This window comes from Manis javanica, chromosome 15 (genome assembly GCF_040802235.1).
Source record: "Manis javanica isolate MJ-LG chromosome 15, MJ_LKY, whole genome shotgun sequence".
NCBI classification, from domain to species: Eukaryota; Metazoa; Chordata; class Mammalia; order Pholidota; family Manidae; genus Manis; species Manis javanica.
The window spans coordinates 1741059-1758806 of record NC_133170.1 but is presented as its reverse complement, the minus strand read 5'-3'; the positions used below and the strand labels follow the sequence as shown (position 1 = coordinate 1758806).

General features: G+C 44.7%; 1 protein-coding gene and 1 long non-coding RNA gene across 9 annotated transcripts in view; one reads left to right on the top strand and one right to left on the bottom strand.

Annotated features, from left to right (window-relative positions):
- Positions 1 to 17748, top strand: part of TMEM117 (transmembrane protein 117) — a 381411-nt gene that overhangs the window by 306451 nt on the left and 57212 nt on the right. For 7 of the 8 annotated variants that reach the window (XM_073222697.1, XM_073222696.1, XM_073222694.1 and 4 more), the window contains one exon: positions 9553 to 9712. In XM_073222697.1, coding sequence (XP_073078798.1) covers positions 9553 to 9712 — 160 coding nt within the window. Of the gene's footprint in view, positions 1 to 9552; positions 9713 to 11275; positions 11411 to 17748 lie in introns of those variants that run through there. The other variant, XM_073222701.1, reaches the window with a different exon arrangement.
- On the bottom strand, positions 9721 to 11408 carry LOC108393316 (uncharacterized). Its single transcript, XR_001852214.3, has 3 exons — positions 11273 to 11408; positions 10325 to 10525; positions 9721 to 10205 (listed from the first exon to the last, which is right to left on the bottom strand). It is a non-coding gene; the product is annotated as an uncharacterized lncRNA (long non-coding RNA).

Below are 17748 nucleotides of genomic sequence, written 5' to 3'. Positions count from 1 at the left end.
AAAGCTCTGCTTCTAAATGGCTTGTGTGATTCGCTTGGGCCCATCCCCCATCCAGGTTACCTTCCTTTTGATCAAATCAAGGTCAATTGATCAGTAATATTAATTAAATCTACAAAAGTTCCTTGAGACATATAAGGTTACATGATCACAAGAGTGATATGTTATCATGTTCATAGGTTCTGCCCAGGCTCCAGGGGAGGAGATTGTACATGGGCAGGGAGGGACCAGGGTTCCTCATAGACCCTCACTGGGGGTCCTCATAGGCTTTTGCCTACTGCAGGGGCCTGGGTGGGGGTCTGGGACAAATAGATGTAGGCTCCAGAGCTGTCTGAGTATCTGTCTCGTCATCGTCTGTTCTCAAACCTGCCCTCTTCCCAAGTTCCCTGTTCTATAATTGTCACCATGTTTAGCATGAGTTCCGTTAACTTTAATTTCAATTATATTTTATATCCATCCTCTGTATCATTATAACTTAGTCACAGACATATCCTCATGCATCACTACAATAATCTAGATTCCACCCTTTCTCAATCTGAGCTCTCACTTCCCTCCAGCTCTACAGCCTTCCTTCAAAACAATGAAGTTATAATTATACCACTTAAAAAACAGTCACTAGAATCTCTTCAGTATAGCGTCAAGTCACACCTTCAGTGGAGACTTTTAAGGCTGTCAGCAATGTGGCCTCACTGACAAATGACAACTTTATTTTGCTCCCCCCTCAGTCCATAGCCCCTGTCTTTTGCCGAATCTAGGCAGGTTTCTCCACTGCTTCACAATACAATGTTACGGTTCCTACCAATTTCATCCCTTTATCTGAGATGATCCTTTGTCTTGATATATTTTTCTTCCTTCAAGGCACCATGTAATTCTAGTGTCTTCATAAAGACTTTCCTTTATTTCTGACTATAGTTTGATACATGATGGTCTTCTCTCTCTTCCCCAGTTATGTTAGAAAGTACTCAACAGTAGATACATTTGTGTCTTGCAGTGTTGCATTGGTATATGGGTATCCCACAAAATATACATGCTAACTACTTTCTTTTAGTAAGGAAATTATCAAATCAAAGTCAACAGTCTATTACTGAGAAATAACATTTGTACAAAACAAAATGTCTTAAAGTGCCTGCTCTGTCCATAAACACAGCAGATTCCTGCAACATTAAATACCATTGCCTGAGATATTTGGGTAAACTCTAATAAAACTGTCCATTACTTGCTTAATTGAAGCCAAATGGTTTTCATTTGAATTATCCAAATAATTCCCTCAATTTTCTCTTCCTTTACTAATAGAGATCCTGGGAGTAGAACACAAATCAGACCCGTATCTGAGTTTACAGAGAAAATATCTGACAATATATTCATATCCAATTCTTCAGTTTTCAGAGGAGTGTTGTGTTGAAAAAAGTAGCATCTTCAGCATGTCCCGTCTTTAATCGTTACCCCATAAAACCTCTATGGAGTGTTTGGAGTTTCTGGCCACCAGCTCATTCTTGAAATCATCTTTCTCTCTGGCTTCTGTCGCATCATTTTCTCCTGCACCTCCTCATGTGTCACTTCATACATCGCCGGCCTTATCAGTCTCCATCCTTCTCTGGATAGACCATCAAAATAGGTGATTTTCAAGATTCTGTCCTTGATCTTCCCTATTTTTTTTTCATGTTTATTTTTACCTGAAAATTTTCATTTGTCTCCATGACTTTCACAAGTACTTGCACGTAGCTGGACCTGACCTTTCCTCGTCTTCAGCCGACTGTTGCTCACTCCTGTTAGATGTCCAGCCAGCCTCTTACCCTCAACAAGGAGTCCAAACCCGAATGCATACTATTTCATTCCTACTTTTTCATATTTCCCACTTCAGTTAATGGCTTCACAGATCTTTTAATCACATGACCTAGAACCTTTGGGACCTCTGCCATTCTTTCCCCATGCTTCACGACCCACCCACTACCATTTCTGTGTGTTATTTTAAATTTGTCTTTTGTCCTTCTACTGTAGAAATCTATTTATCTTTTAGGTCCCATTTCATTAAACTTCCCAGCTACTCTCCTTCATACCTGAATAAAATAAATCATATGTTCTGGAAACTTCCATAGCATCACAGTTTCCACTCAACTATGGGTATGATTGTGTGGTATATACTGGCGTCCAGTTCCTTAAGGGCAGAGGTCCCTCTGTGCCCCTTCAGTTCAGCTGTGCGCCTTTATGGCAGGGTGGGTGCTCAAAACACGTTCCCCGAGCTCTCTGTGCTCTTGCACACATTAACCCTGTGGCTTTCCCAGTCAAAAGCAATACTATTTTTCAATCTTGTACATTACCTGAAGTAGAATTTTCTTTCAAGAGACTTTCTGAATTCTTACTAAAATTACACTTTTTATAGAGCTTCAAAATTCTCTACTGCATCGACCAAAGCTGATGATCCACCTTTAAAATGCCAACAGTCAATTTCTAATCAAATCCAACATGAGTCAGTTCCATGGCCACCAGTCCCAGCAGGCTCCTCCCCTGTGTTTGAGTGAGGAAGTGTTTATCTTTTTCCAGTTTGTCTTGAATTATTATTAAATAAATCAAGGATTCTTCACAATTTTCCAAGAGAAGCTGAATGTGAATCTGTAGTAATAAAGCTTTATGTGCTTTCTAGAATCTCCTCCCTGAGAACTCAGGAACCAAGTGTGCCTCTTCTGAATCCTGATAGCTGGTTTCTGATCTTCCATTGTGACATGACATTCCTTCCTTTGAATATTTGTGTACAACTTCAGGGAATTTTTCTGTTCCTATTGTCTATTTTATAGTCTTTCGTAAAAGAAAAGTATTTTATGTTCATAATATCTGTGTTCCTAGCTGTTGCATCATGTACCCAAGGCCACTGGAAAGACTCTTTTGGGGCATACTTGCTAAGAGTTCTGAAAGCATTCTTTCCAGGGGACAATCTCCTGATGATATATCCTCTCCAAGAGATGTTTGAAACGAAACTCAAATATACTCTTGACCTTGGTTTTGACTTACGTAAACATCTTGACTTCAACAAAATCACAACATTTTATCCAAACCTTTGTTTTTAACCCAGTATATAAATTCATCCTATTTTTCAAAAATCACACAAAGCACACTTTCATCCTGCTCACCCCTACTTGACAAGACCCTAATTTTTTCTAATTTTTTTTAAAGCACGTTTAACCATAGGAAAATATGTAACTTGCTCGGTTTAGTTGAAAACTTCCACTTTGCATTTTTAAAACTCAGAATATGTTCGGAGGAGCAGAGCTGCGGCTCATCGTCATGACGCAGTAGTGAGCATAGTTCTTGGCGGCATTTCCTATAGTTCATGGGTGATCACCTATAGCCTTATCTTTATTACCATTCATCACTGAACTTGTGATAATGTTTTACACCCCAGGTAATAATTAGTAGAGTATGTCATATGTTTCATTCTGTTGAACTGGTGAATTATTTTGTATATACAGGGCAATTCGCTAGGAATAAAAATTGGGCTGGTGAGTTCGCTGAGAGGTGCACAGGAGTGGCATTCCTGCTTTGTCCGTCCAACCTAATTTTGTGCTGCAGGGGCCTTGGAGACCCCTGGGGGAGTAACACCAGTTATGGAAGCATCTGAGCTCAGTGAGGTGGGGGATGCCATTAGCTCCCTCAGGTGAATGAGATTCATCTATTCATTCAGCTATGTTTTCAGGACCAATAACATGCCAGTCATTGGTCATCAGAAATGATGGCACAGCCCAAATCCCAAAGACCCTGTAGTCCACTAAGTATTATTTCTCCTGAAACATGTTTCTACTGCACCCCTAAAGCTGTGAAAAGCAAACACAAAGCACACCCACAGCATGCTTTCCCCTGAGCAGGCTGATTGCGCTCTAGATCAGCAAGCAGCTGTCAACGTACCTCTGGGGAAGCTACAGCCCTCTGACATAGGTAGACGAATCGAAGCCACTTTTAAAAAAAGAGAAAGGTCATCTCATTTGCCACCTCTTATACCAGGACTGCTGCAGCCCAGGATCCCACTCAGCGGGCAGTGGCTGGGCCCTGCAGAACTCCAGGGGATGACATTCACGCAGGTTGAGGTGTCAGGACGCCATCCGTGTAAATCACAATCTGCCTGGCCAGGCGCCCCGACTCAGAGGTGCCTCCCAGCCACCTCTGCGCGGCCCTTTGGGGAGACGAGTTACCAAGTCCTTTCCTCATTCAACATGTTCAGCTTTTGGAGCCCCTGCTGTGTTCCGAGCACTTGGCTTCATGGAGTAAAAGAGAAGGAAAGGTAAATAACATGTGAACGTGTAGTTTAATGGACATCAGAGTCCGTTTCCTTTACGACCTCAGATCTCAGTGGAGCCACACCTAAACGATTTAATGACAGCATCTCCTTCCTCAGGGATCCTTTCTTAACAAATGTGCTCAGTCCGGCCAAGAACTGGCAGTGGCATTTCCGTAGTAAGAGCCTTGCAGAGAACCTGTGCTCTTTCACTGTGTCCCTTAGTCAGCGTGGCCTCTGTGCTCCATCGGGGCTTCCTGACTGCAAGCGTAGGAGGCCAGGGGGACACTGGCATTCGCTCATGGCCGGCTGTGACCTCTGTGCGCTGGCGCTGGGGGTTTAGAGGGGAACCAACCATTTGGACTGGCTCTTGTTTTGCAAAGAAAAGTAAAGGAGGACATTCTTCTATTTATGCCTGTTTGTTGTGTTTTTTCCCTCTAAATTCAGAAATTCTGATATTAAATCATTTTAAACCCCATTGCTATGTCCCATTTTATCTCATCTATTTAGCGCTTTGAAATATGAGACGATATCATAACTTAATTGTCAAATTACATTTGCTATCTCAATCCATGCATTCTTTTATTGTAGTGGTAACCTGCAACTTTTAATTTTTAGTAGGCTTCACAGATTTTCCCTTTGCTGTGAGGAAGTATGAAACATGATCTGGCTTGTTTTGATGGACTTCCAGCATCTTAACACAAGAATTGTAAAAGGAAGTAAAAGTGATTTCCTTTTAGACATTATAATAATTGTGCAGCTTGATCAGAAGGGAAAATGATATTCATGCCTGGAATCAAAGATGATATACACCTCAGAGCATGAATAATAGTTACTACATTAAAACACATAAAAGCATATTTATTATGTTGAATCATGTGAAATTGCTATTTTTAATGCAATAAAACATGATTTTGGCAATTCTGTTTACCTCAGCTCACATTAGCAGATTCTGCACATTCTAGCTACCTGATTTAATCACAAAACAAAATCGTGTGATGATTAACCAACCCTAAGTGACTTAGCCCTTAAAACTTAATGCTAATTCTTCTCTCGATTTAATGCCTACCTTCAAGGCTGTTTGACTCTACAATAAGCCTATCTTCAAGTGGGTATGAAGGGAGAAAGGAAAACAATGTTAAATAATTTAGTTACTTAAAATGATTTTCAGTATTTTTAAAAATCCAGAAGTTAGGGTGAAGGAATAGTTAAGACTGAGTTAAACTATGTTTTGGGGCATTATCTGAATTGGTTTGCATACACGACTCTGTCTCTGATCACCATATGTAATAGATATTTGAGCAGATTATAAAATGAGTATGTTTCCAGATGAGATCAAGATGATATTAAGTTTATTATAAGGTTTTTAGCTGAAGAAAGAAAGAGTTTACTACAGGGTGAGTCTTTCTCAGAGTCAGTACATCTAAGGTCTCGTAGTTGTATCCCTGGCAGTCTGTGTGACCCCCCAACCCCTCTGGAAGCATTTTACTTGTTCACTTCACTGACAACTCACAGTACTTGTGTAAATTTATACCTGCTCTGCAATAACTCTGTGGTCCCAAGAGCACACCCTCAAGGTTAGGAACCACTGGATTAGAAAAGCTCTGTGAACCCTTCTAGGCCTCACATTCTAATTCTTATTAATCTAAGAGGAATTAGCAACAATTGAGAAGAAGCAAACAAACTGTAAATTTGAAAACATGAAAGTGAGACTAATGATTCAAGCTGATAATTATGTATGAACTTTTGCCATTTGACTGGTGTCCAGAAACCAATGGCCGTGGAACCGAGGAGCGGGTGTGTCCCATGGACACTGGGCGCAGCCTGAGAGGAAATGACTGGGTAACTGTTTAATTGGATGCTACTTAAAACAAGATACTGAAACTCCCCAAGTGTCATGGTCCAGAGTAAATAGCTTCCCAGTCATACTGATTGGGTAAAAACCCAAAGGTGTCGCATTCATTGATGGCCAGCATCCATGAGGTTGAATTGCTACAGAAACACTCCTTTTAACTGTTCTTTGTCAGTCTGTTAGCTTTACTTCTTATTGTTAAGTACTTCTGGATGATAATTTTCCAATATTATATGTATGGTGAAAAAGAAAGGCAAATGAAATCTTAGCTACAAACATAGTAACAGGGGGTCTATGCAGGTGCTTCCCAGGAGAGGTCGTGGGTATGACGGTTATGACCGGACGAATCAACCTGGTTTGAATCATCTTCTATCACTTGTATTTTATGGAACTTCCAAAATCTGTAGCCCAGGTCAGGTGACTGGAACTTTCTGGAACTCCGTTTCTGCACTTGCACATCTGGGGTGTTGATAATAGGATTAGGATCCGCATAAGGATTATACAAGGCAGTGTGTATAAAGCACTTTCACCAGCACCTAGCTCACTATAAATGGCACAGGACTGTGATAGTGACTGGTTATGACTACTGTTTCCTTCTCAGCAGTTTCACGTAAGAGTGACTGTCCCCCTACCGAGTCATGGCTCTTACAGACTGCAGCCTTGACTCAGTTACCATAGTGCAGTAAAGTCTATCAGTTTTACAAGAAGTGTCTCAGAAAACCAGGCTGCATGCTGTACACGTGCGCCCACAGCTGTATGTAAATAGGCACCGTGTGTGGCCTGCAGGTGGAATGGCCAGTCAGGGGGGCTTGGTCCCCCTTCTCCTTTGCTTGGCCCAGTCTCTTCTAGGGCTGTGCGTGAGGGCTCTTTCTCTCAGCCATATGTATTCATATTAATTCACTGCCAGTTTTATTCTTTCTGTAGTATTAAATATTGAATATCAGGCTGAATAGCTTCTTTAATTTCCATTTGGAGTAATAAAATATTACCAGTGACTTCTTTCTTGATCTGTAGCAATACTCTTTGTCAAAATGGAAGTACTTAATAAAGCCTGAGAAGCACCTATAAAAAGCTCTTAGAAAGAATATTTTATAGTAGATAAGTGAAATATATCAAATAAAGCACACATCCGAGAGCTGAATCAGTACAGATTTGGAAACTCTCATACAACAGGTATTATGATAAACACCAATTACCAAAAGTTTTTTTAACAATTAATTTTAATGACTTTAATCATATTGAGATCACGTAACACAAATAAGAATAACTAACTCCTTTGGAGATCTTGTAATAGATGAGATTTCTGATTACTCAGTAGACACTTACTCCAAACTCCCAGATTTTGACCCATAGAAATGTGTGTCTGCATGAGTAGTTTTACAGTACCGGCGTGCATGGTTAGACCAGTGGAGTAACATCAGAGCAGGAATTCCTAGGCAGTCAGCTGTCCTCACAAGAGGAATCTCCAGGCATCTCTTAGGAACAATGCAAGGCTGGTATCAGAAATACTGGCCTATAGACCACAGGCTCTGACCGCAGAGTGGCTGCTGCCCACAGGGTGGGGACGAGGCCCCCGTGTGCCCTTGGTTCCCCAGGGCTTCACATTGCATGGGTAACGGCGAGGTGGGGGGTTTCGGGGAGGGGGTGGGGAAGAAACAAAGGGGGAGCTTGGGGCAACTGGGGCCCCAACTGTTCACCAACCTCTTCAGCATACAGTGCATCCTGAGGATGTATATGTATTCACTGCATCCTTGTGAGACATCGTCTGTAAAGCCAAGAGTTGTGAGAAAACCCTTATTATCAAAAGGAGCTCTAAAGAGTGGTCAGTATTTACCTATCCTTCATGGAGATTGTTATACTCGCTGTTGGCAAAAGACAGTGATAGTTTCATTCAGATTTGCTTAAAGTGTCTCAACCTCAAAAAAAAAAAATAAGCAAAACCAAAACCACAAATCAATTTAATCTGGAGAAAAATTTGTTTAAAATCCCAATATTCTCATGTTTGGCTATATGATATTGCAGTGTTTTTCTATTGAGTTGCTATAATTACTTAGGATTTCCCCCATGCTCATATATTCCATGTGAATTTCTGGAATTGATCAAAGATACTCTAAAAGTAGTAGAAGACAATCTGTAATTTACATTTTCAAGATCATGAGTGAAATTATTTTGAATTTCAATTTGAATACAGTAAATGAATCTTATTAGAAATTTTTATTTTCCAGAATGAAAAGATAATAAATCTTTTCTATTCATGAGGGGCAAAAATATCTAAGGAGGTGTTTGTTATATTGATTATATCAAACCGAACTTATCCCAAATAAGAAGTTGTAAAAAGGAAACCCAAGATTTTGATTTATAAATTTGTACTTTGTTTTTAGTTGAAAAGAGATTTCTGGGATGGTTTGTATTGTTATTTTTTGAGTATCAACCATTATAAGACATTTGAGGGCAGAAACAGTTTAATTGCCCAAATGCACATGTTCTCTTTAGGTCTTAATTCCACATCCATGGTCGTTCTTCCATTTTCCTTTTTTTTTCTTTTCTTGTTTAAAAATTTTCTTTTTTTTCTTCCTTTAGATTAAAATTATTTTCAAAATACTTGTTCTCTTTTATTTTCCTCGTAATTCAGAACAATACCCAGATACCAAAATAGCTCTGAAAGTAGAGGTCTGTCCACATTACCGGCAGTTCTCTACCAGGGGACGTTCTCCGTGTGCACATTTCAGATTCACTTTGAATGTCAATACAAAAGACTAATGCACGTGCCTCTTTGGTTTGCATAAAAAGCTTAACTGATATTTATCGCAATTTCAATAAACACCCATTGAATTCTTTCTGCATATAATCGTGCAAGATTTTATGGGGGTTACAAACGTATGAGGAAAACCCCCAGGCCCCAGTACCTCGTAACAGCATGAGGATCCCATGCGCGGTGCCCAGGCGGGCGGCCACCTCCGCCTTCGACAGGGGCCCTCGAGGTGGGTGGGGTGCACTTGAGAGCGGAGCTCGTCCCTGTGCGGATCCTCCCGGCCTTGGGGACAGCAACGGCCGGGCCGACTGCCCCTCTCGGAGGATGGGGACAGCCCCGGGCCCGTCTTGCCCAGCACCAGCTGCCGGAACTGTGGATATGTGATGAGGCCACACGCTGCGTCCTCTCTGGGAGCCGTGTTGCACTGACCACATCATTTGTGTTGTTTTTGTTGTTTATTGTTCTGAAATCATGATCTTAGTGTTTTAAGGGGAAGTCCTGGGGGCACTGCCGCCTTACCTTTTCTAGTCGCTGTTGAGAGGAGGCACTTCACGGGCTGCTTTTCCCTCTTTTTGGTGAAATGCCACAGGTGGGCACCAGGCAGGGGCCCGACACCCACACAGCACAGACACCCCACGCCCCGCCTCCCCGTCCCACGTCCTCTCACGGGTGTCTTGTTCCCCGCAGGACGGTTCTTCTCACTCTGACCTCCGCCGTTGTCCTGGTCATCACCACCGACTGGATCAGCTGGGACAAGCTCAACCGGGGATTTCTGCCCAGTGACGAAGTTTCCAGAGCATTCCTGGCTTCCTTCATCCTGGTCTTCGACCTCCTCATCGTGATGCAGGTGAGCGTCCCGGTAGTGTCCTCGCCGTGTCTGCAGGCAGCCGCGTCGGGGGAGCCCCCTCCCTGCACACCAGGCGGCTGAGGGCCCCTGACTCTGAGCGGGAAGGTTCTCGAGCAGGTCGGCCGAGCGCAGGTGGGGGAGGAACTCATTACAGTGAGAGCAGAAAGGAGGGGCAGCCGCCTGCAGGCAACTGGCAACAGGCAAGGGCAGAGAACTAGGGCAGGCTGCCCTGCCAAGCCCTGAAGCCAGGGTCACCTGGCGTCCCGTGTCCGCGTGGATCTGCAAAGGCGTGGACACGAGCCCCTACCACCCCAGGGTTTGGGGGAGCTGTGCAGCATGGGTGGAGTGAGAGTATGTTCTGAGAACTCCCCGAAGAATGGAGATTTTCAGGCAGGCTACTCACCCCAGAGCAGATTCTAAAGCTGCGGTCCCGTCCGGGTCACCCTGGCGACGGGAACCGCAGGCCCAAACCAGCGCTCCCAGCAGCCCCTCCCTGCTTGCCAGGAGTAAACAGAGACAGAGTGAAGACTTGGAAATAGAATCAAATAGCAAAGAGACAAAACGAAGTAATTTGAGCAGTGAGAAAGCGTTGCTTGAAAAGTACGCACTTACAGAAAGGAAAGTGTGGGCGTCCTCAGAGAGGCACATGGAAAGGCTGGGGATTCTGTCTTCTAAGGCTTTCAACAATTGGTCAAAGGGTCGGGCAGGTGGTTGCTGGATGTAGGCTTGACCTGTGGTCTGACGAGGTCTCTCCAGTGAAGGACGCTCCGTCTGCATCTGTAGCCAGTCCTCTGGGTGACTCTGTAGGATAAACTTAACATGGGGAGTTTATTGATCTGGTTCCCCTCCAAGATAGTGGTGACCCTCAAGCGCTGGGAACATACCAGTTAGGGCTGCTTGCCCTGCCCTAAGATTGGGTGGGTTGTTGTTTGATCACCAAAGAGTATGTTTGGAATCTTACCTCCTAACTGCCCGGTTTTCAAAATAGAATATAACCTTACGATGGAGTCCCTCCTGTTGTCACTATACTGTTTATATCCTGGCATTTTTCACCACAGGCAGGGAAAGTTTGCCATGATGCCTGTCCCGGGTCGCTGCCCCGCCTCCCTCTTGCTGAAGCCACTCTGCTCTTTGTTCTCAATATAACGAGGGAGCCCTGGACAGTGGAAAGCCCCGTAAAGCTAGAGGGGTGCATAGTCTATAGTTGCCGTTAGTGGAACCTTCTCTGATCATAGTTTCAGCAATTTTACTGGGAAGACAAGCCAGTTGAACTTTCATGAGCAGGGTACCACACGTCACTGTGTAAATATTGCAAAGGGGGCTCTAGAAAACAAAGAGCAGAATGGTATTTTCTGCCAAGGCTTCAGGGAAACACAAAACAAAACAAAACGCCCCTGTCATCTCGTCAGTTAAAAGCTGCCGAGATGAGGATGATAGAAAGCCGGCGGAGTGGGGATCAGCGATTGGCAGAGTGACTCAGGGCGTTACAGCAGCCGAAGTGCAATGATGTAAAAATGCCCTTTCTGCTTATGGAAATTATCACGGTGTTTACGTGCTCACCAGGGATCATGCCGTTTTCACGTGAACGGTTCTTCTGCCCTGCTCAGCACCGGCGTGTCCCCCGCAGCACCGCGCTCACTGGCGTTACCCGTGCGATGCTCCATGAGCGCCTTGAGGTGCCTCGGGGTGCCCCTCTGAGTGGGGCGGAGAGAGACGTCAGCTGTTCTTGGCCCTTCATCTCGCCCATCGCGTGTCCATCCATTTGCGAGACACTCTGTAGTTGCTGTCATGGCGCAATTCTGGGCCCTCCCTTCCCGAGGCGGCCAAGTCGCCGGGGCAGTAGAAGTCTGGTTTGTTTTGTTTTTTGGTCTATAGCACAGCCTGGGCATTAGGGTCAAGCTGGTTCCTAGCGTATACTCCTATTTCAAGGGATGACAATTCAAAATACATTATTGTTTTTAAAAATTAATATAAAAACAATATCCATTCTCATCTAAAAGCTGATGTGTTCCTTTTTTACTTTCTGTGGGGCAGTCGAGCAGAGCAGCCGTGGGCTCTGGTGAGACAGGCCTGGTGGGCTCCTGCCCGTCCCTCCCTGGCTGTAGGAGCTCCTCCGGGCGGTCCGCAAATCGCGCCTGCAGCACTTACGCAGTCACGCATCCTGCGTTACTCCATTTAAGGCTGTTTTCTCCTTTTCCATCTAATCTCCTAGTTTATATGCTTTGTTATGTAAAGCACCCTCTGTGTTCCCCCCTTAGGGTCAGAGGTATCAGCAGCAAGCCGACCATTGTCTCTTGAATTTGTTTCAATTTGCATATGTGAAAGCATAGATTTCCTGATTTCCTGCCACAGTCCATCACCTCCTATCCTCTATATATATGGTTTTAATTAATCTTCCAGTAAATTCACTAAAATCAAGGATTGAGGTGGGAAAATGTCGCATTACAATTTACAGGCATTACAGGCTTACTCAAACAGTGCCTCACGAAGCAGGATGGAGGGAAGGATAGGTGGTCTGGATCGTGCAGCACAGTCAGCGGGCCTGGGGGGTGGACAGCGTTCTGGGCGAGGGGCAGGGCAGGAAAACGTGGAGTCAGGACAGTGCCCAGTGTCCAGAGAGTGGCCGAGCGCCTGCTGCCTGGAGGTGGAGGGTCCGTGCCGAGGAGCAGAGCCGTTCGCACCGTTTGGCCCCACGAACCAGTAACCCTCCCAGGCCACTTGGCCAAAGGGGGGCTGTGTCCCCGTGGTAAGGATGGCCCCCAGAATCAAGGAGCAGAAGTGCAGGGGCATTTGGGGGGCCTGTGTAACAGCGACCGAAGGGTAGCAGGGAGCCCAGACCCTCTCATTCTCCATTTCTCATCTTCTTTTTCTGTTTGCTTCTCTTTCCATTTTTCCTTTTACCATGAAGCGGGCTTTTCAGCCTCCCAGTTCCCAGGGAAGGAAATAGCTGCAGCTAACAGCTCCCGGCAGCCCAGTCCCAGCCTCCTGACTGGGCAGAGGGTGGGCCTCATAAAGAGGAGCAAACAGTGAGGGCACCGAAGTAGGTCACTTACCTCCTCTCTCTCCCCCGGAACCCCGAGGCGGCCAGCCTGGCCTCTTGATCATCTTCTGCCGTGACTGCTGTGGCCTAGTCCCGTCTCGTTTCTCTGCCCCTTTCCGGTCCCAGCGGACCCTGTACCATTGCTAATGGTCTCCGGTGGAACCTTCTGCCTCCAGGCACTGCCTGGTCGCACACGCCCTGTCCAGCTCCCCCATGATGTTCCAGCCTGAAATGCCATGCTGTACATGTCACTTCTCAGCCAGAAACACTGCCAGTGCCCCCTCACTGCCGAGACTGGAGCCCCGCCCCGGGGGCCGCCTCCGTGCCCCGCACGATCTGGCCGTGGCTGCATTTCCTCCCGTGGCTCCTGCGCTCTAGCTCTCCCCCAGGCCAGGGGGCTCGCTGCTCACTCTCGGACCGTAGCATGCCTACTGCGAGATGCCCACGAGCCCCCCTCTCCTCCCCAGTGCTGCTCGCCGAGCTGCCGCAGCTGCAGACCACCCCAGTCCCCTCACGAGAGCCATGGGACTGTGTCCTCCCCAGACTCCTGCAGCGCTTTACCTGAACTGCAAGTCAGCATTCACGTTCCCTGCTCCGTAGAGCAGAAGCCGTAGCTTAGAACAACTGCCTGTCCTTGGAGCCCCTCTAGCGCAGAGCCCCACGTGGGCAGCCGGAGGCCCGGAGTCGTAAGTGCTCGATGGGAAGAGGTGGCATGTCAGGCCGAGCCTCATGCAAACTGACTCCTTTGGGAGGATCACGTTGCTGTTTCAGGAACTGGCGTCTGCAGTGAGAGGGTGAATTTAAGGAAACAGAGCCCCAGAAGGCACATATATCCAAGACATTTAAAAAATATAAGACAAATGTCCTAGCAAGTCCATAACCAACTGAACTGTGGTCTAATCCATTCGCTATTCACATATTTAAGACAAAAGAAAAATAGGTAAGTACCAAAATTAGTGGAAATGGAGAGAGTGGTTTGACTAAAAGGTTTGCCCTCATTAGAATTATTTGAGTGATTTAAAAGCAATTGACCCAAGACTTTTCTAATGGAAGGAAAATTCAGCTTATACTATTAAAAGATATTTTAATGTTCGGTTAAAAAAAAAGAAGAAAGAAAGAAAAGAAACCATTAGCATAATGTACTACTGCTGTAAAGATTTTATTTTAACAAAATTAGTAGGTCAATTTTGAATACTTTTAGAGAAAGTATAGTTACTTTTTTATGAATATTCATTAAATACCATTTTTCTGCATGTAGTGTGAAAACCATCTGTTGTATCACGTCTTCTCTAACTCTACTCAAGTTCCAGAATGAAGGCATAAACAGACGCCAGTAAGATATAAGCTGACACATGTACATCTCACATTCCCACAGCAACAAGCAGTAAGTTGCAAGAACACTTCCCTCCCAGGAAATATTATCTCCCATTCTGTTTAATATTTGTAATTATGCCATCTGATTTTTATATGCTCCTTTAGTTCATTGCTTGAGTATTTCATCTGCAGTTAGGTCCCACCCATTCATGTCCTTGCTATATTGAAGATAAGATGTATCCAAGATACATCAATTCAAAATGTAGCATAAGCAAAGGGAAAAAAAGGTTAGTCTCTTCGTAAGATAAACAACACTGTGCTTTTACTACACAGGAAAGGAGAGAGTGCGAGAGGGAAGAGGGGGTGGGGGAGGAGGAGAGGTGAGGATTCCCGAAGGAGGGGTACAGCGGGGCGAGGTGCGGAGCCTGTGGGTTCCCTGGCGCGAGGGTGGGTGGGCGGAGGCGGGCGGGATGGGGCCACAGCGAAGACCCTGGACACTGACGGACTCGTGTCTGGTCTTGAGTCTCCATCGATTCTTTGTCTTGCTGTTTCTTTTCATAACTGAGCTCTAGGGGATTCATGTCGGGAAGATTAAAAGCCTGTTGAGCTTCTCAGCGGGGATCCGTGTAGTCTGGCATCAAGATCGCATCTGCTGAATAAAGTGCTCAGGAGGCAGGGGAAGCCCCGAGAAAGCACATTTGCCGGGAATTTACAGGGTGGTATGGAACAGTTTTTCATGTATACCCACATAAAACCCTGCACCTTCGCTCTTTTTAACCTTCTCTCCTCCAGAAAGCATCTCTCTTCACCTTATGTATGTGTATGTATATCTTAGATTATGTATATAAATAGGTACATAATATAACACATTACATATGTAGTATCTTAGCTCTATGAGCTTCAAGGAGATGAGCAAAGCCCTCTAGAAGAGAGGCTTTTAATGAGAAGGAGAAAGATTCAAAGATCGTATTTTGGCAAATCCTCACAGGATTGGTAGGTCTTTTTAGCACTTCTCTGTCTTGTAATTTATCTACACACGTGCCCCTTTCCTTCGTACCATGTACCTACATGCCTCCTGAAACATGTGAGCTCCTCAAGGAGAGGAAATGGGTTTCTTCCATTTTTTTCACTCCCACAACTGGCTCATGTTCAGTGCGTTGCAGTCTTACCATAAATATTTTGCCAAACGAAAGAATAAATAAAGGAATGCACATAACATTATTTCCAAAAAGCCAGAGAACATGAAATTTTTCAAGAAGCAAAATGTTTACCAACAGCAGGAGAATGAACCATCAATAATATTAGATTAGCTTGTTTTCATTGAATTATGCTCTTACTGTAATTAAATAGCCACATAAAAATCTGAATAAATTGTTCAGTTAAGTGTTATAAAAGATTCCTTGGTCTAGTTGAAAAGCACTTAGAAGTGATATTTACTGAAAAGTAATTCCTAATCCACTAAAAAAATCATTATGAAAATTGCATTCTGCAAACATTCCACTGTGTAACATCTAAAATGTATTTGTCCTCCGTTCTATGTGTGGTTCTCAGAAGCAGGTTGACTACTTTTAAAAACAGACGTTATGATCCTGGGAGACTGCGTTTTAAAACTGCACTGCCCTACTTAGCAGGGCGCACCTGTTGAGGTCATAGCTCGTGGCAGTGGGATCAGTCCCATGGGGCACAGGGCAGAGCAACAGGCATGAACCTGTTGTGATTAAATAGCCGTGGTGGTTTGACCAGTTGGCGTATATTTTCAGAATAAGATATTCCAACCAATTTAGTTTGCCAGCTACTTAGAAAGAAACGGTTGTTTAAACATCTGTCCACCAGTTTCAGCACGTTCTTCAGCTTTGGGAATACTTCACATAACTTTTCTCAAAGTATGTTACACTCCTCCTCAAGATTGTTTTACATCTTCATTTTCCTTACCCAAGGGTTACAGTGCTATTTGAAAGCACAATAGTGGCGATTTCTGTTAGAGGCTCATCACACGGAATACAGGCGTATCGTTTAAGTAATCCTTGGGTTGACCATAAATGCCTACTCTCCTCGTGATACATGCTCAGGGGTTGAATCTCAACTTTATTTACTGTAATCATTTTGTGCTCCTTATATCACTGTTGTTCCAGTGGGAAGACAGACTTTTCAAGGAGAATGAATGGTGGAGAAGAACCTCAGTATATTTACTAGTAGATTGGCCTCTAAATAGTGCAAAACTCACCATGGTGACTCGTGTTCATGCAACGTGGAGGAGTCCAGCCCAGTGGGCAGTGGGCAGGTGCCAGAGAACATGCCTGGCAGGTGACCTACAGTGTCAGGAGAAGTTGGCAGAAGGTAATAGGTGAACTGGATGCATTGGGGTTTCCGGCAAAAAAAAAAACCTTAGGATTCAATCATGGGCATTGGAGTGGCAAACATACTCCCTAGATCACGAAACTAATAATCTGGTGAGCACATGATGTAGATCATAGTTTTGACACAATCTCTGGCAGTAAGTTCTATGAAGGATTCTTGTGAGCAGGGGCGATCACTCAAGTCTTTATGGATAATGAGGGAAGAATGTAGCTTGAAGGAATTATAAGATTTGGTTAAGCAAGTGGAAAATAGAGACATTCAAGTTTTATCCCAATTTAAATGGTTCAGTCCCTGAGGTATTTTTTAAAAAGAGAGCTAGAACATGATTAAAAAACTGGGAAGATATAAATTCTCTGCTATTGCACATGAGTGGTAATTTTTGCAAAGCCGCACTGAGGCCGCAAAACTGAAGATCGAACTCCTTCAAATTTGCATTTTTCCAGTGGATGCATCACTGTTTCCAGGTGCTGCAGAATAGTTAGTATCTGATTGTCACTCTGAAAGAATGTCCCACCCTCGCCCACACCCCCTTCGTGTGTGTGTGTTTCAGGAGTGACCCCTGGGTACCCCCTGGGTGTAGTGGCTGCCCCTTGTACGACTTGAACACGATTTTTTCAAGTGTGTGGTTGAAGACTGACGCATCCTGGCATTTCATCAGGCCCCCGACTCCTCTGGGGCAAGTTTCAAACTCGTAGTTTAAATTTTGTAAGTGATGCTAAATGTAAGCCCTGAGAACAGATTTATCTCAGGTATCCTCTCCCCAGATCAAATGGGCCAGGGCTTTGTAACCATTCTTACTGGAGTGTCAGGACGGGAAGCATTTCTATGGCTTCTCTCTTAAGAGAAGATACAATGATACCAGTGTATTTTTAGACACTATGATAAAGCTAAGAACAAGTTAAAGAAATGTTGTAGGCAGTGAGGAATCACAGAAGCCAGTGCCCGGTCCCCAGGAGTTCAGAACATTCATTTTAAACTCATGCCTAAAATAAGAAAAGAGCAGCCATTGGTAAGCAGACAAGTTTAATGACATCATAGAATCACAGAATCATAGGATCACCATTCAACCCTGCATGGCCAAACCCACCCCGAAGCCCAGGGAGGTTTTATAATTCACCTGAGGTCACGAAACTAGTCAGTGGCTGGGCCCAGGGTCTTCTGGACTCCAGCCCACCACCCGGCTGGGTCGTCTCTGAGCCAGAGGCCCGTAAGCTCTGGAGCTGGACACGCAGAAGGGCTCTGGGGGATGTCATGCACCAAGTGGCTCAAAGCCCAGTCTTGCCTGGCAAGGCTAGAGGGTGGGTCCGATGCCCAGGGACACAGC